General features: G+C 36.4%; 1 protein-coding gene across 3 annotated transcripts in view; it reads right to left on the bottom strand.

The window, feature by feature from the left end:
* The window catches only part of iqsec1b (IQ motif and Sec7 domain ArfGEF 1b), a 203,608-nt gene that overhangs the window by 61,725 nt on the left and 117,390 nt on the right, over positions 1-24,493 (bottom strand). Inside the window, exon 1 of one of the 3 annotated variants that reach the window (XM_088916109.1) lies at positions 18,470-18,723. The exons of the other annotated variants lie outside the window; for them this stretch is intronic. Within the exon in view, the coding sequence (XP_088772235.1) occupies positions 18,470-18,516 (47 nt within the window). The 5' untranslated portion in view covers positions 18,517-18,723. Of the gene's footprint in view, positions 1-18,469; positions 18,724-24,493 lie in introns of those variants that run through there. 3 annotated transcript variants of the gene reach the window in all.

A 24,493-nucleotide genomic window follows, 5' to 3' on the forward strand; every position in this document is an offset into this window, starting at 1 on the left:
CAAAGAAGCCTCCAGACAACTCTCCTGCCTATCATCCTCCTCCACAGGATCCTACCTATAACTACCAAAAAGAAGTGGTACGTATCTACCAGCTCTCTTCTAATCAGCAATAAGGAACTTCCTCAGGAGGAAAACCGTCTCATTGATGAAAATTCTTCAGACATCTCAATTTTACCTCCTGCCTGAAATCCACAAACCTGACACCCAATCGTCTCACCATGCAACTCTACCACCTCTCACATCTCAACCTTTCTCGACAGCCTTATGAGACCACTGGTGGAAGGGCTTCATTCATATACAGAATTAAAGACACTAACCATGCTCTCACCCCCTGAAGAAGGCTCCTCAGACACTTTTCTTTTCCTTTACCTGTTCTGAAACACCATTACTGTTTGAGACACTGGGGGAGGGGGCTTTCAATTCATTTTCAATAATCTAATCTTGTATTTAGCTAAAGCATCTTGCATGTAGCTGCAAGTAATGTATATAAGAGCTTGTCAAGTTCTTTATCACAAATTACACCACTTTACATACAAACCTCCTTTGCAGAACCTAATACAGTGCAGACAGTAAGTCCACAGCCCTTCAGACATGGCTGAGCTCAGCCATGTAATTGCTATTTTCACTTCACCTTGCAGCAGACAAAGGTTAATTGAAATTCAGAAATTAGAGGTAAGAATACAAGAGGCAAAAAATGAGCTCTGTTGAAGCTCTGTCTTTGTGCAGAGGAGGAAGGGGATTTAACCTTGCACCCTGAGGTTTCCAAAAAGCTTTGGCCTACCCTGGAGAAAATGCTACCAATGCAACAACGAAAAGTTTATCAAGAGGATAAAGAGGCAAGAGGTCAATGAAAAACTGAAAAATATGTCTGTTGAGCTAAGTGGGGAAATGTTTTAAAATTGTTTATTTTTATGCTTTAAGTCTGTAGCCCTGCTCACATTAATATATTCAGTGCAGCTAAAACTGTTCATAGCTACAGCTGGAATCTCGTGTGATTATTTCTGTAAAGGATAAAGGTTAATCAAAAGTATGAAGTATAAGCATTCAAAGATTTTTCTTTTGGTTAAAAGAAAAAAACAGCAGGCCTGAATGCATAGCCTGAAAAATCTGACATTTAAAACGTCCCTGATTTGACTTTTAAATCATAATACATTCTGCCAAGAGAAAAAGAGTGTATCCTGGATTGTACAGTTTATATCACATCACATTCCTAGCTGAGCTAAACAAATCCTTTTTAAGCTGATGTTCTTAACAGCCTTATTGTGACAAATACTTTGTTTTTAAAATGTCACAATATTTCAGCACATGATGAATTTTCATGAACTCTTAATTAATTAAAGCTCCCTCCAAAGCCTCATGAAGGGCCAAACCAGTGAGGAACTGGTTTCTAGCCTGAGGGTGTTATTCTCCATAACTCAGATAGTGTATGTTCTTGTTTTTTTTAATCTAACCTCATAAAACATTGAATTTGTATACAATGTCCAAATCACACATTTTCATTTTGCAATAAATGAGTAAAGGAAAACTGAGCATGTGTTGCAAGATGGCAGCCTACCAAGCAAATTGCAGCTTGGTATCATATACAGTATTTTGCCTTGCGTAGATTTTTGTGAATAACTTCTTTTTACATTTAAGCAGCATTATATGTAACTATAACTTGCAGTTTTGACTGTAGTGTATAACTTAAACGGCAGGACACTAAGGGAACAATGGGTAGTGTTTAAGGTTTTGTAACGTGGTGATAAGTGCTCGGGTACCTTCATATACTGTAGGCTAGGACTTCTAGCCTTATGAATGGAGCCTAATGTTTAGCTCATTAAGCCACAAGCTTATTCACAATGATTTCAAAAATGTCCTTATACAATGCCATTCTCTATTCTCTTTGTGTTTTGCAAAATATCTTCTTCAAGAAAATAACACTAACATAAAAGCACTCAATTTGACATATGTCATGATGCATCCTTTACAGTACTGGGGGTCAAATTAGGGTTAGGTTATAAGCTTGAGATTGAAAAAAGTAATTTCCTGAGAAAAAAAAAACAGCTTCAAAAATAACAGTCACAATAAGAGCATCATGCACATGGCACTGGGAGTGTATCTGAATTCACCTCTTCAGGCTCTAATACAATCAGGCCCCTGCTCTCCAGAGAAGTAAATGGAAGCAAATTACAGTAATTTTTCAAAGCCGGCAATGTTTTTTAATCTTTATAAGAACTGACACTGCAGCTAAGCAGTAAAGATGGTGTTTACTGTGAAAGAACTTGTCGCAGATTGACTTCGGCAGAGCAGAGTAATCGAAACCCTGCTCATGTGTCGCTCCAGGCTATTGGGAAACTGTAAAGGTTGAACTCATGCTAAGTTGCTGCATCAAGAGCATAAATGCTTACAAAGGACTTGTCCTCATCTCCAGATCACAGTTATAGATGTGCTGACCAATGTGAGCTTAAAACAGTGGATCCACAGTGCCAAAAAAGAGAAGGATTGATAAAAAGCCACATGAAATCAAAAACATAACTTGTATGTTTTTGGCAGAATCTGTCTCATCTATGTTGTCTAAAGAACAAATAAGAGTAAACATTATGCAATAGCAACCTGAAGAATTGGTAAGCGAATGTACAGTACTGGTTCTGGATTTGATCCAAACAAAGCACCACTGCTTCTGAGAAACATTCCAGTGGGAGGTACCACTGTAGTCACACAGTGAAAACACTAGAGCATGTTCTATATCACAGCAAAGAAAAGCATGAAGCAAAACAATTAATTAACAATTATAATTTATATATTATAAATGTATTAGCTCTTAGTTCATATAAAAATAAGAACTTGTTAACCAATGACATTTTATTGAAGCCTACTGGGCTATGCTGTACTATATATCTGACAAATGTTACAGAAATCTAACTCCTTTTCCTAACTCTATAATGGCTATTTGGCTCAAACTACTGTATTTTCATTAAGAAATTATTTAGGTCACTTGTTATTTAAAAAGGTTAAACTTAATTGTCTAAAGGCAGGGAGCTGTAATACTCATGTAAAGAGCGAACAGAGAAGAAAACTGAATCGGTGTCAACACTTTTAACAACCTACCAGTAGATGGCGACGGTGAACAGTAAATTTTCATAGTAGCCGAAACACGGGGAAACGCGAAATTCATCCAGAAAATGGTCAAAGTACACTCATTTGTAGTTATTTCATATTCACATTTTTTCAATTATTATTAAAATGCCGTTATTATTACAACATTACATTACAACAGGCCAAAAGAGAAATTAAGCCACATCACTCTGTAATTCGTACTGTATCACTTGTACAGCATGTCTTCCAATTTAAATGTCTTATTCTGTTTCTGTTATTCGGAGGCTTAAAATAACTTTTCTAAGTTACGTATTTTTTGTGCTAGCTTGATGATGTATCATGCAATTATTTTTTTTCCTTGATGAGGTTCATAGGTAATAATAAGTTAATTACATGATTTTAGCACAAGATAAATTAGCTGGGTGCTGTTTGTGAGTAGGGATTGCTTTTGGAAGATGAAATACAGCTTCTCATCTGTAATACTCCTCTGTAACACCTAATAGCAAGTAGGAAAAGCAACTCTGAGAGAACAACTTAATTCTCACTTTCACTCAAGGGAGCTCATTAAATGAATCTATGGGTTAGAAATTCACTGGCAGAACTTCTGAGGGCAGTTTGATGATTTGTTCTTAAAGAAAGACGATGAAAAAAAATAATCTAACCAAAATAAGAAGAACCGTTTACCAGGAAAACAAAAACATGTTGTAAAATTGTAAATATTATGGTGACAACCGAAGTCACAAACAATTCATCATTTGGTTGCTATGCTGTTTGAAGTCTAATACTAATGAGCTGCTAAAGCAATTATTCATGTCCGTTAGCCCAAAACTGTTCCTAATTGGCATACTGGCATTAAAGTAAAAGTTGACAGACAACTCTTAAACACAAAAGAGTATGATTCTGATGTGCTTTGAGAGTGTATATCTACACATGTAAAATACACATATTCTAAATAAATATATGCGTTAATATTCTAATTGTAACCCAACAGTAGGAAATAAACATTTTAATTATGGATCAGGACATGCATTTACATCAACATGCTAAGGCTGTGAAAAGGCTATGACTTTCACCAAGAAGCCTTTTTCATTTTAGATTCATTTTAGATAGACTCTGTGTTTTATATGGAAATGTCAATGCCAATACCTGGTGCCATAAAAGAGCAGTCTGCAGGATGGATACCTCTGTGGCTTGCTAATGCAGCGCTCGTCATACAGTAAGTCTCACGCTCAGCCCCAGCAAGATTGAAATCAGTTAAATGAAAAATAAAAAACTGACACAAGAACGTGCCCGCTAGATACGTCTGTAAACTGACCAGGCACATCACAACCCAAGTGGAGTAACAGTTCCTCCTTTCTTTTAAGCCTGAACCATATCCTCCCTTTTGAAATTCTGCCTTGCTGTGCAATGATGTAACAGTTGAAAACATTCAGTGGTTGCTATGGCACATAGGAGGCCATATGTAAAGGATAAGAGACGAAAGCTTTGGCTCAGTTTAAAGACTTAACCACATGTTCGTGAATGTGCATTCCCCTAGGCCAAAGAAATTAAGCAGATAGGCATGTTATCAACAGAACATGCGGTGCAGGGCGGTGGCTCTGTGGCTCAGGATCTACGCCTGTGGCTGGAAGGTTGCCGGTTAGTATCCCGCGGCCGGCAGAGGAATCCTACTCCGCTGGGCCCCTGAGCAAGGCCCTTAACCCCAGCTGCTCCAGGGGTGCTGTGCAATGGCTCATCCTGCGCTCTGACCCCAAGCTTCTCTCCCTGTCTGTGTGTCTCATGGAGAGCAAGGTGGGGTCTGCGAAAAGACAAATTCCTAGTACAAGAAATTGTATATGGCCAATAAAGTGATCTTATCTTATCAAGTCATCATTTTCCATGAGAGGACATTGGAATATTGAATTTGTTGCACTACATATCGGACATTTGAGACAGACATCCACTTTTGTTAGCTACAATCCTGCCATGTTACAGGCGTGACAACTTTTGCACCTGAAAATGATGCTTGTAATGAAAAATCGTGCAGCTGTACAGTTCAATAAACCATTTAAAATAATCTCAGAATAGAAAAATAAATCAAGGCCTTAGGACTAGATGTTGCCTCCTACTTTAAATTGGTTAAACTCAACACATTTCTGCAATTGTCATTATTGCTTTGCCTATCATGTCTTCGGTACAGTAGGCACAGTTCTAGGTAGAGTCAGAATTTAAGCTTTCCTCTGTAGGCCAAGCATGCTCTGTCACTGCATGACTCTGCAACAACGCTTATCTCTTCTTTTCACTCCCAGGGGAATCTCTCCCTAAGAAAATTGCATGCAGCATGCTTCCTGTATTAAGGAACATGTGCACTCAGTATGACTGAATGCTGGGACCTACAGTACATTATAGAGCTACTGTATGGTAGGAGTAGTGTGCCTAATCCAGAGTAATGTTTATGTTTACCGATTGGAAAAGGTCTGCTAGTAAGTCTAAAGAAGTCTAAAGACTAAAGTCTGAAGAAATGGGGGAGACTGAATATGTTTCAGTAAAAAAGAATTATGTCAAACAACTATTTGGTAACTCAGGCAGTGCCATTTACTCAAACAATCCATAATCTGTAGGAACACTGAAATACTGGAGTCTTCTCTGCCTTCCTTATTTTAAGTCTTCCCACCTCCTACTGGGGATAAATATTAAACTGAGATCCACAAAAGGAAACCTTTTAAGAGACTTATAGTTCTGGTTATGAAACTTATCTATGTTCTGTTCAACCCAACACACAGGCAATCTAAATAGCTGTACTACATTTTTTGACCTCAGTACTTTAGTAAATGCATGCAAACACGCTGTCTGCAATGCTATTGGCTGGACCTGCACTAACTAAAACAGCAGGATGCATGTTTGCACAGCATTTCTGCTGAAGGCTCAGCCTTAATTACTGTTTACTGTTAAAAGTGCTGCTCTGAGTACAGTGCTAGAATTTTTAACTGATACTTAACTCTCCTTAATACTAACTTGCGACACATTATAGTAAAGCAAGAAAACTGCTGCCAGTGCAAAAGAATTAAAGCTCCTTTTTTGGCTGTAGATTTGTCTTAGTACTGAATCCAGTATATAAAAATTAAGAACACTTCGTAAACCCTTCATGATGATACAACACTATAGTTATAAATATAAGCACACTCTTATTCATGTTGCACTGTATTGTATATAATAGCGTTGCATCATGAATCACTTGTTTATGGAACACTCCGTCTGTGGACAACTAAAAAGTGAAGTAAAGAATTGATTTAGTCTGATTATTTACCATCTCATCCTAGGCAACTCTTATGCAAAAGAGGACATCTGGTAGATGGTTTGTAGTTAGTGTTTAAAAACATGTGCAAACCCTGTCACCTAGACACTTCAAACATCTCAGGAAACGTTTTATAAATCACTGAAATCTTTTGCCTTAAAATGCATGCAACACTCCCAATATCCTTGCGACCTCTGTTGCCATTGCCTACACAAAGCAAATTCTGATAATCAGTTTCAAATTATTTTGGTCTTGCCACACATGTTTGCACTAGAACAAATATATCAAGAGAGCAGTACTTTCACTACTTAAGCAGAAATATCCAGAGTTGCAATCGTCCACCTAATGCATGCAGATGCTCTGTCATATTAAGAGCTAATCAGATGCTAAAACTGCTTTTCATTAGGCCCAGATGAAGACAGATTGCTGTGTGGAGACCCCTGACTGAGAGCAGAGCTGTCTATTTATTATAATAGGAGTGATGGTCCACAAGCTGCCCTGGCCAAGCTGACTTCCCCTCTGGTACCAGCTTCAGTCTACAGCATACTGCAGTCTACACATGATTTCCTTTATTAAACCCAGCTTCGAGTCAGGGACTGTGCATGATCCAATAGGTGTCTACTGATTGCAGCAGGAGTACTCCCTGTGGTCTCTGACACACATCAATGAGGCGGCAGTAAGGAGTCTGGCTCGGGAGTTATAACTAGGAGGTTGCAGGTTCAAATCCCAGTTGGGGCTCTGTTATGTTTCCCTTTGATTAAGGGACTGTATTCAGATTACTACAGTTAAAGCCCTTCTGCATAAGAGGGTAACTCTTTCGGTCATCATTATAACAGAACTGGGAACAAATAAGGTATATTAATAAGTTTATATAATGAGGGTTATAACATAAAATAAAGCAGTAGCAGTAGCAAAAAATGTATTATTCTCATGTCACAACATAATTGAATCAGTTTAGTATTTCCAGCCTGTTAGAAGTATTTATATATAAAAAGTACTGTAAGTTGCATTGATTTCTGAGGATTTAAAAAAACATTGTACTGATCTGCAGGTATTCTCTGACCAGCTCCTTTGTAGGTCTGTTCCTTTAGTTTTGTTTTTGTGATTTAAACACTTTTACTTTTTTAACTGAAGACAAAAAAGTAGGCCTTTCAGGATCCAGTTCATTACTGTACTGGGATAGTCAGTTTGTACTGTTTCCATAATGTATTAAATATAATGTATTAAAATTTTCAGAACTTTATTGATAATATTCCTCATAAACTATTAATTCTCAAATTGCAGGTTGCAAGCGTTCAGGGAAACGCATGTGTTTGGAGGATTGGGTAATAGTGAAGAAATTTGTGAAGTAACACAGGGATCACTGCTCTTCGTAATTTATATCAATGATCTGGATTCTGGTATAGTTAGTAAAATGTCGATGATTTCAGAGGATTAGAGGATTAGTAAACACTGTGGAAGCAGCAAATTAAATTCAAAAAGATTTAGATTGAAATGAAGACTAGGCAAACACCTGGCAGATGTCTAATGTAGACAAGAACAGAATGAAAGATTTAGGTGTTTATGTTAACACATTATTAACAATGTAGGGAAACAATAAAAAAGCAAACTAAATGCTGGTATAATTCATTAAAAGTGTAGAATTTAAATCAAGGTGTTTTAAAAGTGCAAATTATACAGTACAGTACTCTAGTGACAGCTCAGTTAGAATATTGTATACAAATTTGATCGTAATGCTACAATAAAATATAACATTGTAAATACTGTATGTAAAAATATATTGCAGCTCTGGAAATCAGTACAGAGAAGTGCAATCAGATACATTATCAAGGGAATGTCCTTCACTGACAAAATATAAGAACTGAACCGTCTTAGTCTTGAACAAAGAAGACTGCAGAAGGACAATATCCAAGTATTTAAAATCCTTGTCAGCTCAGTGGGCTTCTTTTGTATAAACAGTCAAACACAAAGCAGGAGTCATGAGAGGAAACTACAGAAAAGCAATTAAATCTATGAATGGGGTACCTCCTTACACAAAGGATTGTGAGAGTGTGAAACAAGCTGTTCAGATATGTTGTTGAAGATGAAATTCTGTTTTCTTTCAAGAAATGTCTGAATGACATTTTGGGATGTTTTTTTTGTATGACATGCAACATGCTTAAACAGTTGCCTACAACCTACTGTGCATGTATTAGAGTACTGTAGATAATGAAAAGACACACACAAATAGAAAACAGGTTATAGAGAAATACCGATTCCTACTGTATATCATACTGATACCCTGTTCTATGTACTGCTTACTGGCTTGTAATATTCTGGACAAGGGAGCTGTGTAGTAATGGACCAATCAAGGATTTTGGATCAGCCTGGAGCAAGCTGCCCAGCCCTACTGTCAATTCAGATCTCATACTCCTTTAACTAAATGATCCAGCCATGTGTGCACATGAAAGATGACATCATAGACCTATCTATCTTATTTTGACTTAAATATCTAATTGATCTGAAGCCAAATCCATCAAAATAAGATAGAAGGGTCTATGTTGTCTTTCGTTTACACACCTTGTTATGTTTTCATGCACTGCTGCAGAACTGTGTCCACTCACACAATAGTGCAATAGCAGTTACCTGTGCAAATTAAATCTGACAATCCTATAAGCCTTCAATGTCTTAATTGTTTTCAATCCATGTGATGTGAAAGAAAATGAACACGATTATTTTTATAATTCCATTGATTAATGGATTATATCTTCAATAATACTAATGACACCAAACCAATCTAACACATAAAACAACTCTGAAGGAAAATGAGCACAAGGAAAGGTACTGTATATTAACTTATTCTTTCCAAGTCAAACCACTGTTTTCATCATTTCCAAACTAATAGTAAACTGTTTTTAAGTGTGTGTTAAAACACATAGGCTCTAGATCATCCAATCATTTAGACATCTCCTTCAGATTGTGTGGTTTAACATTGCGATGTGTGTGTCTTGTACACCATGCTTTTCAGGGCTAAGAAAATGTACTGTATTTCGAGCCTTGTATTTTAATTTTAATTTGGTTACACTACTCAAACTCTATACTGTACATACACATTTTAGAGCTCTCAAATAATATGTACAGTTAGTTTTTTTCGGTTGAAGTTATTAATTAATAATGCACACAATAACTTTTAAAAGGCTTACAAACCTTTTTTTTCATTACTACCCAAAGAGATTATGTGTTTTTTATTTAAGCAATAAAAGCTGAGAAATTACAAACAACTTGAATGATCAACTCAATGATACAGTTTTCCCAACCAAGATAAAATGAAATCACTCTTTATAGCTTTAAAGCCCTCAAAGTTTCTAAATTTTACTTTCTCTCTCTTGATCAAACTGTAGAGTCTAATTCATTCTTTATCTGGAAAATGTTCAGTTATACAGAAGGTTTTATGGTGTTTTTAAAATCTCAAAGAAAAAATACTTTTCTGGATGAGATGTAGACTGTGATACAGTTGTGTTGACTTAGCAGCAAAATGACTTTACTACAGTACTGAAACTGAAAAGAAAACTTTCATATCAACATCTAACTAGGGTGTTGTTTCCAGTATATCATCACCCCAGCAGCCAGCAGCCATATTACTCTGTATCTCACAACTAGAAGCCCACTGATGCGAAGCAGGTGTAAGCCTGGTCAGTACCTGGATGGGAGACCTCCTGGGGAAAAACTAAGGTTGCTGCTGGAAGAGGTGTTAGTGGGGGCAGGAGGGGGCGCTCACCCTGCGGTCCATGTGGGTCCTAATGCCCCAGTACAGTGATAGGGACACTTTACTGTAAACAAGTGCCGTCCTTCGGATGAGACGTAAAACCGAGGTCCTGACTCTCTGTGGTCATTAAAAATCCCAGGGCGTTTCTTGAAAAGAGTAGGGGTGTAACCCCGGCATCCTGGCCAAATTTCCCATTGTCCCTTACCAATCATGGCCTCCTAATAATCCCCCTCTATGAATTGGCTTCATTACTCTGATCTCCTCCCCACCGATAGCTGATGTGTGGTGAGTATTCTGGCGCACAATGGCTGCCGTCACATCATCCAGGTGGATGCTGCACATTGGTGGTGGTGGAGGGGAGTCCCCATTACCTGTAAAGTGCTTTGAGTGGAGTGTCCAGAAAAGCGCTAGATAAGTATAAGCTATTATTATTATCTTGTAAGCTTCAACACTGAGCAACAAGAGATGTTGTTGAAATGTCTGTTCTTCCACTACCTTCTATAATGACATACAAGCTTACTCCTCTTTTTTATATATGACTTCATGCCAATTTTAAACATTTTTTAATTAAAACTTTCTTTCTGCAGTTCCAGATGGTGAGTGCTGTGTACTGAGAAAAAAGGTGATTCAGTCAGTCATTGTAAGTCATTGTAAGTATGGAAAATTCTGGGAATCTGCTTTCCAATATTCTTATACATTGTGTTGCCTGCTTTTGTCTTGATGATTACTGGAATGATTCTGTAACACGTAGAACAGATTTTCTTTGTCTGGGGAAAAGTATCAGCCCTTAAGTCAAAAACCTACTAACTAATACCAGAAGTATTAAGATACACCTGAAACTCATAAAATGCATGTATAGTATTATTTTAGTTTAAACACACTTGTATGAATTACAGTCATACCATGTGTGCCACACTGCTGATAATGATAAAATCCTATGATAATGCACTATGCTCAAGATTAATTTTTTAGACGTGCATTCCTCACTAATCATTTTCAAATGTTATGTTTTCACTTAGTAAAGTTTTCCGCAGACTCGGCATAAAATGCTGTATTTGCTTGCACCAAAAAATACAAGACAAAATTCCTAGATAAGCATTAATACCCTATTGTGAAAATAAATGGACTACATCACATCCTGCAGGGGGCTAGTGGTATCTGGAAAATCATACACACAGTTGAGTGTATTGATGTGTTTTCTACAGAAAAGCTTGGCAAAAACCAATCTCAAAACACAACAGAACTACCACCAACACTATTTAAAAATAAGCTGGAAAAGGATTCAATGCATTAATTTCTGGAAATCCATTAGGTTGTCATGAAATGCTTAGCGGAGCTACTACAACTATGAACATACACTACAAAGAATTTTTCTGTGTGTCGATGCTTTAAAACCACAAAGCACATAAGGGTATAATAAAAGAAAAATGCAGGAAAAACACATATTAAATACGAACCACTTAAAGATGAAAACTGCAAAGGCAGTACTTTACATTCATCCCCATGATTATGGGACATAGGCTTGGACGTTGTGTGCTGAAGATAAATTTCGTGTGTCTCCACTGTAATAAATAGTTTGCACTGACATATCACTGGAACCTCAACATAAAATAATATATTAGCAAATTGTTTCCATTTGTCAATAAAACATTACTGTTAGCAGAGTCTACAATTAATAACCTTCTATCTGCTAACAAGAAGCCACTCCTGCCTGTGATAAACAGTAGCTCTGTCAGTACTGTCAGACGCCCTGAGGTCAGCCACTATCCACCAGAGAATGAGCTGAACCTTCCTTATGTGGAGGTCACCACAACCATAAATATTTGATGAAGACTGGAAAAGATTGCCACAACTCTGTGAGATACATAAAACATGGATGGCCCCAGGTGGTGTATGAGACTTGGCCATGGACTGTCCAGCTGGTACCTAAAAGTCAAGGCATTGTCCATATTCTGATGTCCACGTAAGATGTAGAAAAGCAACCCCTTTGACTGACAAATAAAAACATGTCAATATCCTATTGATCTGGTGGCTGACGCCTTGTGGTGAATGAGAAAGTCCATTATGCCACTGACCATACTGAGGGAATAAATCAAAATTAATGCACAGTTTTAGCCATCACTGTGCCAAGAGGGCTGGCTTTTAAATTATAAGATAACATTGTGCTTTCATTCTTTACAATTCATGTCTTGCTGGGTAAATAACAAGGACATCAGTGATGCATTATACAGTACAGTAAGAATGCTAACACAGTATCAGCAAGTATGATACTTATTGAAAGCTAAACCAACATAGTCCCTGGATATAAAAAGGTGTGATTCTCACAAAGATTATATGTTCACTGAAATTGTCTCTAAGAGCTTCCTCCTCATTGGAGCTCAGATGCTGGACGCCCCATATACACAGGGAAATTAGCTGAGATTTAAGTGATGGCAAAGATCTTCATATTTTGTATAGCTGCATTTGCACTTAAATGAGGGTCCTCATTCAGCTCAGGTCTTAAGGTATCCCTTTAATCAGAATTTGTCCAGCTGGTTTCATCCGAAATGCTGACTACCACCCAAAGCATAGAGGAAGAAGATCACCAATCAACCATTTTCAAACAATATCTGAGCATTTTTATTATGAGGACTAGTAACTGCTGCATACTAATTATAAAGGTAACTTTATAAAAAAAACAACACATTTTGCACCTACTAGTTTTTGCATTCTAACATAAAGGGGAGGTTCAATAACATGGACAGATGATGCTCTGGGATACTCACTTTGTGCATAAGCTGAACTAGGGCTGGTTTACAATTACACTGAACAAAGGCTCTAAGCTGGGACAGGGCTGCCTCTTGATGCAGTTGGCCTCTAGGTCAGATGAGGGCTGTTTGGCTGGGTTTCTACTGCCCTAGGCCAGACGAGTCCCAGAAGTAGAAAAGAGAAAATGGGCCAGGAGATGTCTTTACCAGGAAGGTTACAGATGGATAGAGAAGCAGAGGGCAGTGGGTTTGTCCATCCAGCACTTAAAATGATTTACTCTGAGAGCATATTGCCTTTACATCCATGGAACAGGACAATGCAAAAAGATAAAAGTGAAAAAATAAAATTCCACAATACACAAGTACTCCAACAAAGTATTTATATGGATAGATAATCATTGGATTCACATGAACTGTATAGCAACATCTTCCCATTTCTGAAAATAAAACTCTATACTACCTATAGTTAATACCTATAGTATACTCACTGACTCACAAAGTTTACAATTCACATACTGTACAATATACAGAATGAGTCTTAGCTAACGTTCTCAGAAGGCCTATACCAATTTGTCTATGTTTCGGACTGGACAGGAAACAATGACTAATTTAATCAGGATCGTTTACATTGCAATTATATGTTACATGAGCACCGATAGAAATCAACAGCAAATTAAAGGACAATGAAAAACAAATAACCACCACCATCTGCCTGAAGTTGTGACAGACAATAGGAAATGTTCAATTAGGAAAAAAGAAGGGAAAGCATTTTTAACTGGTGCCCAAAGTCACAATAACATATCTGCAGAAAATTGCAAAATCCTGAGATGTAATTTCTTTTAGGTTAAAATGATTGATACATTTTACTATTGCATTATGTTATACAGAAAACAAATTTACTTTTACATACAAGTTGAAACTGTAATGACAAACAGTACATACCTTCCCTCTTTATAAGCTTGAAGTTAGATTTTGAAACATGAACCAACAGTGTTAAAATATTAATAACATCTAATTACCATTGGCTCTCTATATTAGAAGCATAATTGCTGAGAAATAAACACACTCTAGCTTCTACAGACAGGACGAATTGTAATGTTCTTACCAGTGATTCATTTTATCACATTAACTTGCTGTCTGAAATTGTATAATTGGCACATACTGTATGCATTTTATCACAAGGAAAAATGTAATAAACTTACTGTGATATAATTGAATAGCATTAATATTACCATTCTTAATACAGTAATTATGACTGTAGCATATTATCAGTTGTATCAGTTATATACCCTGAAAATGAAAAGTGTACTGTATATACTGTATATAAACAAACAAACTCATGCACAAATAGCTGCAATTCCTGCCAACTCAAAAAAACCAACAAAGATGAAAAGAATTCCTTACATTTTGGTAAAGTGACCATGAAATTCTTCCCAAATTACGTTCTCTATCGTGAAAACCATTTCTAATTGAATTCAATACAGCTGTCAGGTTGATTGAATGACAGTAAAAAAGAAATAACAGATTAGATCAATTTCACTGAACAGATCAGTTAAGTTTTGTTCTCACAAACCAAATACAATCTCTATTCAGAACGCACAATACTTCAGTTAAACGTAATGTTGGAATTTGTGCTATGAAAGGAGTAGTGAGATATTTTAACACATTTTCACGTCCAACTTCCAACCTGTGTTCAGTAAAATATGTCGGATTTCTTACTCACCAGTGACAAAATTACTCCAATCAAATCTTCTGTGGCTCAGATGCACTTGTTGTAAAAAATAAAGAGCAGACTTTTTTCATGAGAAAAAAAATCCGAATCATGGGCACAACTTCCTAACTGCTAACTGTCTCAGACTGTCTACTACAGACTCCACATACTTCCCCACACACTCAATAGCAAATGGGAGGTCCTGAACATTACAAACCACTGCTGACTGAAGGCTGTGAGCCTGTTAAAGGACTGTATAGCCCCAGATACTGATTGTCTGTTCCCCTGAAAAACACCCTCCAAAGTGAAAAGGCCAGAACTAGTAAAAACAAACTGAGCTTTATTCCAGAAAATGAGTTATCAGCCTCCCTTTGGACTCCTCTCACAGACACACAGAGTCACAACAGACTTGTGCATTCCCAGCTGTACTGAGACGGCCCCAGACGGCTCTCAGGAAGCACAGGAAAGAGATTCGTAAAGTCTTTGATGAAGGGTGAGTGGATCGCTCTGAAAAATAAAGATGTTTCCTCCAAATTCAGAGAGAGTCCTGACAGAAAACAAAATGAGTTGGCATTGTGGTTTCAGCTGAAAGACACTCAGTAAATAATACATTCTGGTGCTTCTGACAAGGGTTTTAATGCCTAGATCAGATTTCACCCGTTCTACTGTTTCACTGTAGCCATTTAAAGAGCTGAAGTTTAAGGGTAGCTGTGGAAAAACATTCCAGTCAGCAGTATCTCCCTGTGTTGACCTAGCCTGTCTACAAAATACAGTAGAAGAGCTCTTCAAGGTCTTCCTAACCTTCCTAACTAACCTTCCTATAATTTAATGTACTGTAGCTTTTGGAACTCATGAAACTGTTTTGTATCATGCATCATAAAATCTTATCTTTATCATTTCAGTGAAACATATTAAGTATACACTTTAAAGACTCCTCCAGAACAACAGCTAAAATCAAAGTTTAAGCCAATAAAGAGTAGTTAAAATATGAGTCTGCAAACTTCTAAAGGAAATTTCTCAAGATAAAGGGCCTTACAGTATCAGAGTTACTGATTACCACTTCATAACTGTAACCTACGTTCTATCTGGCACAGGGAAATAAATAAGTAGTTGGTATAAAAGAGACAAAGATAATTTTTCAATCTTTCTTCTAATACTGAAAATGAATTAAAAAAGGAATTCTCAAAAAGTGCTTTAATGAGATTTCTTCATCCCTTTCTCCCCCCACAAAACCAACAATCACAGAGTCTAGGTGTGATTTAGATGAAAAATAAGGACTGCAAAAAACATTTCTGGTCAGAAAGTTGCGCAAGCTTGAGGCCTCCATCATAAATAACAGACCTTCTAGTATGACTTCAGGCCTTAGGAATGTCCCTCCCATACGATTCAATTTGTTTGTGGTTTAGCATATAGAAAAGCTGGTTGTTACTGTTGCTGAAGTCTGCTATCAAATAAACTATTGCTGAGCCAAAACACAGGTCTAAAATACTTTAAAATAAGAAAAAAGCAACAAGAACAGATCTATAGTTACAGAGTTTTCAAAACATTTCATTGAAAAAGGTTGTACAGTATGTTTAATATTTCTCTTTCTGATTTGTTAGCAGTGACTAATACTGCAACAAGTGGATCACTGCGGTGCATGTGAAGGGAATATGAGATGAAAGATTTTTCAATTGTGATGTTACTGTATTAGAATTGCAAATTAAACCAAGAAGACTGCTTTCTTTTATCACAAATTGATTCCATTGCCTTGCAGGTTGCTGTCTGTGCTCAAAAGGTATTGGATACTCCCTTTTAAGCACAAACAGTACAAAAGCATATTTGTAATCAAGCATCTGGGATCCACTATCTTTTGGAACTCCATTCCTAACTAAAACACAGAAGAACCTTAAGACTTAACAGTAACTCAAAGATAACAACATGCTTCAAGTAAATATGGCAATACACTACTTAAGTTTAACAGATAACTTCAGATTTTTCCTGCATTTTTAAATAACACATACAGTACTCATTATTTAACACAAACTCAAATATTTTTTGCCTGCATAGTATTATTGTCTACAAATGCCATAACCACAATCCAGACAGGCACCTGTGTGGACAAAACTTTGTTTCGCTAATTCGTATTAGGAAACAAAAACAGCAAAAAAAAAAGCCGGCAAGGATATTTCCACTGTGAAGGGAAATTCCACATCATGCAAAAAAAAAAATTCAGCACCAGAGGAAATGAGTCAAAATGGAAAAAAAAAGTTTCAGAGAACAACTAGACACAAATCTTTACATGTACCAGATGTGGATTAGAAACAAAATAAGTACTTTGAGATACTCCAATAACATGAAGACCCCAAAAACAACCTTAATGCTATCCCCAGCCAACCCTACAGATTCACTTACAATCCCTACTATTTACTGCGAGTCATGTACTAATTTGCTGAGTAAGAAGGCTCCGGTCTAACCCTCTGACCACTAATTTCAGCTCTATAAACCAAAATCTACGGTACATGCCCATACAGCTATCAGTGTTTTAACTCTTCTTTCACTGCTGGTCCCAGTTCCGTTGAGAACATGTCAAGAACTTGAGCGCTTCATTTTTTACCTGGATTTTAAGTTATGTAATAATTTGCATGAAAATGATCTTATGCCCTGGAATTAGAGGTCTAACTGTATGTGAATTTTAGCAAATCATTGCTGAAACCTCATATTATGGGTTTATAAATGCATTTGCATTACTAAAGTAGCAATTAAATATGATTTACAAATACTTTTATGGTTAATAATTTGTGGCAGAGAAACAATGGTATTGCATTAAGCGTGACAGTAACGCTTATTTGGTTTGGAGAGGGAAAGAGTACACATGATTTTCTAGAGGCTATCACTTCTGCTGGGAGTAGTTAATAGATTTAGAGTAACTGGACAGTGAAGGGTGTCCTTCAACTTTAAAGTTTTTAGCTAATCAAAATAAAGGACCAACTGGGACCAGGGAAACATACTGTATCTTTGTTTTTATAAGTAAAGAAAAGTTAAAAGCCAAAACTGTCTAGCACAAGCTAGTAAAAACAATATTTCCTTCTGCAGATCTTATATCAGTGATTCCGTGAGAGTTAATTGTGTTTAAAGTACTGGCAACATTTATTGTATGACAATCTGCTGTTACTTAAGTCTTTTATTACACTAACATTAAGCTTAAGATGCAGTGTCTGATATATTTGTTGAAAAATAAACAAATATCACAGTTAACTAAAGTAGTTCACTGCTAAACCAAAAGAAAGTTCAGAAATCTACTGTACATAATATAAAAGAAATGTTACAATTGTGTCCCTTTTATATCAAAGCATTAATGATAAATGTATAAACATTGTAAGGGGAGTATTTACACTTTATACCTACTGGAATAGGAGAGACTAATTCTGTATTTTAACCACTTCGAAACAGTTAAGAAGCTTCACAAATGAAGGTGGAGTTATAGCTAAAATACAGCACATGCATTTAGGACAGCCTAAGATTGTATATTATAATCCAACCCATATCAAGTGGAGGCATGTTATGTATCTGGATGAAAACAAAATTTTTTAAAAAATGAAACCTTTGTTGTATCACATTGTAACCAAGACCAATACCTTGATTAAAAATACAGACTTTATCTTAAGTATACATTTAAAAATTCCAATGCTATCACTACTTTATTTCAAAGTATTCTGAGTGCCAGAAAGCTCCAACAGCAAATGCAATTATCAAAGTGGTTGTTCGTATTGAATGTTCCTAAGAACACATCAAAGGTAAAGAAGTTGTTTAACTTCAAACATTTCAAACAGATGCCTATAAATTTAAAATTGCAGGGCTGGTGAAAAAGGTGAGTGATCAAATGAAGTTTCATCAACTGGGATTAACAAAATTGGTGCTAAAACAGCAACTCCTACCTTATTGTCCTAACTGAAATGCAGTACTTCCACATTAGATTCCACATTGCAATGACAATGCTCGCCTTGGTTCTTTGATGTGTCTGAAAAATGTTAAAGCCGTCCCAGTAGAAACAAGGGTAAAAAATGTCACAAGCACATGACAAACTTGATTTCTATAGTGCAGTCAGCTGCTTCTCTACAGTTCTGAGACACCGAGATCCATCCTCTGTTCACTTCATGGCAAAATATGTCCCACATCTTTAAACCACAAGAGAAAATGACTAGTTTCTTCTTCTAGAGATCAAGTTACTGCAGTTGTTTTTATTCGTAGTTCTTTTCTGGGTGTATTCATTCAGTTACTCTGGGTTTGTTGAACACAAAGTAAGCTTGAGTAGCGTGTTCACAGATTACCAAGTAAGGTAAAACCACAAAGAATACCAGGAGAAATCAGTCTACAGTTTACTTCTATAATGCAAGCTGTTCATTCCCCCCGCCTCCCTTTGCATATCACTTACTTCTGTTTTACAATACACCCTAAATCATCTGGTTGGGACTGTATAAACTCCCAACTGTCTGCAGAATTTCTGACTTGTCTGCTTGTAAGAGGCTGCCTAGTGCCAAAGGCTGTAGCCGGGCCTGCATCCAATAGTGACACATTTCCCAATGGAACACAACGTCAAGGGTTTAACTAAAGTTTACAACATGGGTAATACCATTGACATTATTAGGTAATGCCTAATAGCAAGACATGGATAATGTAATGGAATTTGAACTTGAAATGGTTTACTTATTATATATTTTTTTTACTTCAGCCAAAGACAAGACACACACAACAATCGCTCCCATAAGGCAATGAGATCATAATTAAATCCTTCAGATCTTCATTGGAAGGGTTCAGCGTGGTGCTTGTTTTTAGCAACAAGTGAACGACTCAAATGCTTTGTTCAGTATGACCAATACACCACACCCAGACGGCTGGCTGCTTTAGAATGGCTGAAGGGTTATGCTGCTATCAACAGGTAAGCAATCAGATCAGGTTCCCCTGTACCTGGGGTACAGAAACTACACTTTCAAAGCAATTGTGCTGCCCACTCTTACCCTGAAGAGAGATTAAATACTTTTAATTTTGTTATTTGGAGCTACAGCTGAACTTGACATAAGAGTCTATGTGGTCTAATATATTTTGAGGGAAAAAAAGGGGCCTTAAGAAATTAATTTCAGCTTCCGGATAAAGGTGTGCAAAGTGAAGACCACGGCTCTTTGCTTTGGAATACAGAGGCACAAGTTTTATTTTATGCCTCACCAGCAACGTAATTTTACTGCAGTATTTTATGGGAAACCTTGTTTTCCAATCAAAAACACAAATTCCTGAATTTGTTTTTGAAGGATTTCACATCAGTAAGAAAGGAAGCAGGAACCACTGCATTTATTTCATCACCTGATGTTATAAGGCCACACAAACAATTGCTTTTAAATTTCTAGAAAGTGAAAGCATTATTTGACAGTGCATTGCAGCAACAGATACCTGTGATGTACTGTATACTGGAGGGGCACAGGGGCAAATTTACCTCTTGATAGCAGAACAATTTCCAGAAACGTAAAAGCTATAGTAGAGAAGATTGTAGCTCATCAGGAACCCATATCTTAAACATGTTTGTTGAATAGGTCAGTGTGTCTGAGCTATGTGGTAAGATAATATTAAAGATTTTAAACATATCTTCTGCAAGTTGTGGCTGTAAAGTATCAGCGTCCCACTCACAGATTCACAGCCCCACAGTACAGTAGCACAGTCCCACCCACTGGTCATGGTGCAATTCCTACTCTAAAGTAAAGCAATTCCTACACCAAAGGTGAGTAGGATGAAAACTTAAAAAGTGCAGGCTCCCAATATAAATAAGCAGATGATAAAGGTTCAGAAGGAAGAAAAGAAACCTTATTATGCATAGAAGAAAATACATACACACAAATATAAGAAGATCTCCTATAGTTTAATTGATGATATATTTTTTCTATTATTCTCTATTATTCACATAGCTTGCTGTGTATAATGGCAGGCATGTACTAAACTGTACCACCAAGGTGGAAGTGGAAGAAAATGGATTCCCTTCCACACAGTTCAGTATGTGTGAAGCACTTTGGGATCCATTATGATGAAAAGTTTAACAGTCTATAAATGCAAATAGTTATTAATTTTTAAGAATCATGCAAGAGAGGTTAACTCTTATTTTATGAATACTACATTAATCAAGGCTGAATTTTATTAATGAAGAAACTTTCAAGGCTTACCAAAGGCTTACTGTTTGCAGAGGTGCATTTTTCTAACACAATTCTATCCGATTAAGCGCTAAATTCTTAGTAAAATCTGCCAAACAACTGGAAAAGCAAGCTGCTTTAACACTGCAGGAATGGAAAGTACTGTACAATTCATGTGCAAACTGAACAGCTGTTGATTATGACTCATTTAGACCAAAAAAGCCCATGGAAAGGACTTAATAAGCCCAAAATGTTTTTCGAATGCAATGCCAGTCATCTTGAAAACACCCCTCTCAAATTAATTTCATGAGCTCCAGGAAAGATGATGAAATGTAGATATTAAGAAATACAATGAAATACTTACAATTATAATATAACATCTCAGTAATCATTCTGAGCACATTTTAAGTCAGCATTGGTTTGATGACGAAACATTGGCAGAGACAGAAGGCTGGTTCAGATCATTATTGAAGATGGCAACAATGAAGATATGAGATGTCAACAATATCACTGTATCCCGATGACAGACCACATGCACATAAGGACTTAGGTTTATAGATTAAATTATATGACATGCTTTCCCCTGTGTTAAACTCAGTTGTTGGTTAATATTCTACAATACACAAATAAGTGCTTATATTGTTACAATGGGCAGAAGTCAGATGACCACATCAATTATTTCACCAAACATATTTCAAATCGTCATGTATAATGCCAACACTTTGTTGAAAGGTCAGTTTGTTAACTCATGACAAACAAGGCGTATCAACCCTCAAAGAAGGGGTCATTTTAGTCACTTTCATCCAGAAGCTCTTTAAAACAGAAAATTAAGAGCACAAACAATGCCTTAGTAAAATCATGAGTACACCTAAGCAATTTCAAAGTGATACAGTATCTCTTCTACTTTAGGAAGAAACAGACACTGAAAATCACTCAAGTTTATGGCTCCCTGAGCTGAAATATTTGGCAGTGTTTATTAACTGACCACTGTCTTCCACTATACAAAATTTTAACAAAACCAAGGTCTGAGGTGTGAACATCTGATGTTCAATTGACACAGAATGACCTTCATGCTCCTACAACATAAAAGGACAGTGCTCTAATTCACTTAACACAAAATCAGGAAACTAACAATACTACTGGATGCTAAAATAAAAATAAAAAGGCATGATCCGGATATCTAAATTAAACTCTCAATTTTAGTTAAAAAATATTAAACATATAGAGTAAACTTCAACCTTGTACTCTAACATTTTTGACCTGCAACATGTCCTGTTTAATTTTTCTTTACCAATAAAATTACTGAAAAATTTCTCTGACAGACTGCCAGATCATGAACAATGTATTCATGTTCTCCAGTTACAGCTTTGACTCTTGGCAAGAATATTCAGGACAAAAACCCAAGTCTAGCCTTTTGGTCTGAGAGCACCTCTCAATAAATCCAAACGTTTTTCTCTCTAAAGGCATTTTAAAAAAGAACCATAAAGCAGTAACTGTTTATAACAGCAATGGAAGTGCTAAATATCAAAATACTGACACCAATGGAAAATGAAATGATTCATTCTCAATGAGAGAAGAAACCATTTAGTTTTTTAAAAGAGTTTTTAAAGTATCATTATAACTGGAGAATTTCCAAAAATACATTCTGCCACTGTTTACATTGTTTACACTGTTTATGTCAGGTCAGCTTGGCTGAGAGATTTGGCTGGCTAGCTACTCACATTATACAAAACCCCATTACTTAAATACTGGATTTCCCAGCCCTGTGCTTTAACACAACCAGTTCATCAACTAATTTATTAAATGTTAATTGATGTAAATATATGATTACATAATTAAGAAAACTGGTTTACCAAACCTCTGTACTGCAGTGGATTGGAAATTTTGGTATTTAAGTGTTCAGTCACAAACAAGAAAAAGATATTGACTACACAACAAAAAAATCCTACATCTTTTACTACTGTTAAATACCTAAGAAACCACCTACATGGGAAAGCCTAGGAAGAAGTGGTCCAGTCACAGTGTTTGTGCGCAGGCAAAAACTGGAAATAAATAATTTCCAAAATCTTACACAAACATATTTTCAGATACAGTAAAGACATATTTATTAAAAGCTGAAGCTGAAAACCACAAGACAAGCAATATACAGTATACTGTATATCACAAAGAACAAGAATTGGGAAGCAGCAAGACTTCTTCAATATCTTCTAATGGAAAACTTAATTACAGCTTTTTTTTGCAAAACACTTATAGCAGAACACCACACTGTGTGTGCAGATGACTGAGCACAAAGAATCTTTATCTTAAATGCAGTAAATGTTATCAATGTTTTTTTTCTTCCTAAAATGCAAAATTCCTGATTTTGGGAATGTAAATTTGTGTTGCATCCTTCATGAATATTAATATGTGGATGATGTATTTGCACTGAAATACTGCTCCAATCAACTACACCCCTAGGACCACCCAGGACATGGAGATCTAATCTTAGCATGCGATTTATAAAATAAGCAGCATTCCTACTAAATTAATATTTGTCGAAATCCCACTGTATCAAGACAGCACCAAAAAAAGATTTGTTTTACTGTATAAAGCCAATTCAGTATATCAAAGAGTAGACGGAGAAAACAAAATATCAAATACCACAAAAGGTTTGGTTAAATTTATTCCATTGCATCAAAAATGAACCTCCATTTACCACTACACAATACTGCACAACACTATGAAAGCAAATACTTTCAGTGGGATCGTCTTTTGTAGGGCACAAAAAGACCACAACAATGCAGCTCTTCAAAGAAAAAAAAATTGGTTCTGCTTTAGTGTGTCACCTTCAAGAAGTCTTTAGCATCAAAAGTATTCTCATATAACTCAAAACTCCACTAGAAAATACTAGAAACGACTCATCTGTCAGTGTTAATATATGCTTTTGACAATGAAAACACATACATCTCATACCATATTACAGAATTTATAGTTCACTGCCAGAAAACATAGCTGGTTGACCTCTCATCTGAGGGAAAAAGTCAATGAACAGCATGACCTCCTGCCAAGACAGGGCCAAAGATGAAAATTGCCAAGAATGATGGACAAGAAAAATAGACTATAAGACTATGAGCTCAGCTTTGATGTCAGGATAGGAATCACTGACCCACACATCCAGAGGGCTAAATCATAAAAGCTGCTGCCTTAGCTGAAACCTTGACAAACATGTAGACAACTACAGTACACATAATTTAATCTAATTTCAGTTCTACTGAGTAACAACCATTAGTGTCTCTCTGTCGTTTTAAAAGCGATGACATTTCTTTGCAAAAGCCTGGATTAACAAGCATGAGAAAAGACGAAGACAGAAATCCCGTCCCGTCACAAAGACACTTTTGCTAATGATTTAACAGTGAGGTCAAGGAGAGTTAAGTTTTCCTCTGGAGTCTGTTAAAAATCATTCCCTAGTCAAACTGGGGTTTTTTTCTTGCTGAATTGTAATGTGTCAAAACCTTATGATACTGTCTCAAAGAGGTTTATGGTTGTATCCAGTGAAAGTTATTGTAAATACAACCACGCCGAACATCTGTCACAACAGATATGCAACATACTGTATACAGTAACAAATATTGATACTTTAAAGTGAAAGAAAAGCTATATTTTCAGGAAAATAATTAAGCAGCCTAATCTGAGGCCCCAAAAGAAGAAAATAAAACCTGGCTACTGTCTGTTCTTTGTTAACAGAGACACATACCCTGATTTTTAAATATTATCCCCAACATTCTTTTCAAACTGAAAGTTTCAGTGGGA

The sequence above is a fragment of the Atractosteus spatula genome, chromosome 5, assembly GCF_055471065.1.
Source record: "Atractosteus spatula isolate fAtrSpa1 chromosome 5, fAtrSpa1.hap1, whole genome shotgun sequence".
Lineage (NCBI taxonomy): Eukaryota > Metazoa > Chordata > Actinopteri > Semionotiformes > Lepisosteidae > Atractosteus > Atractosteus spatula.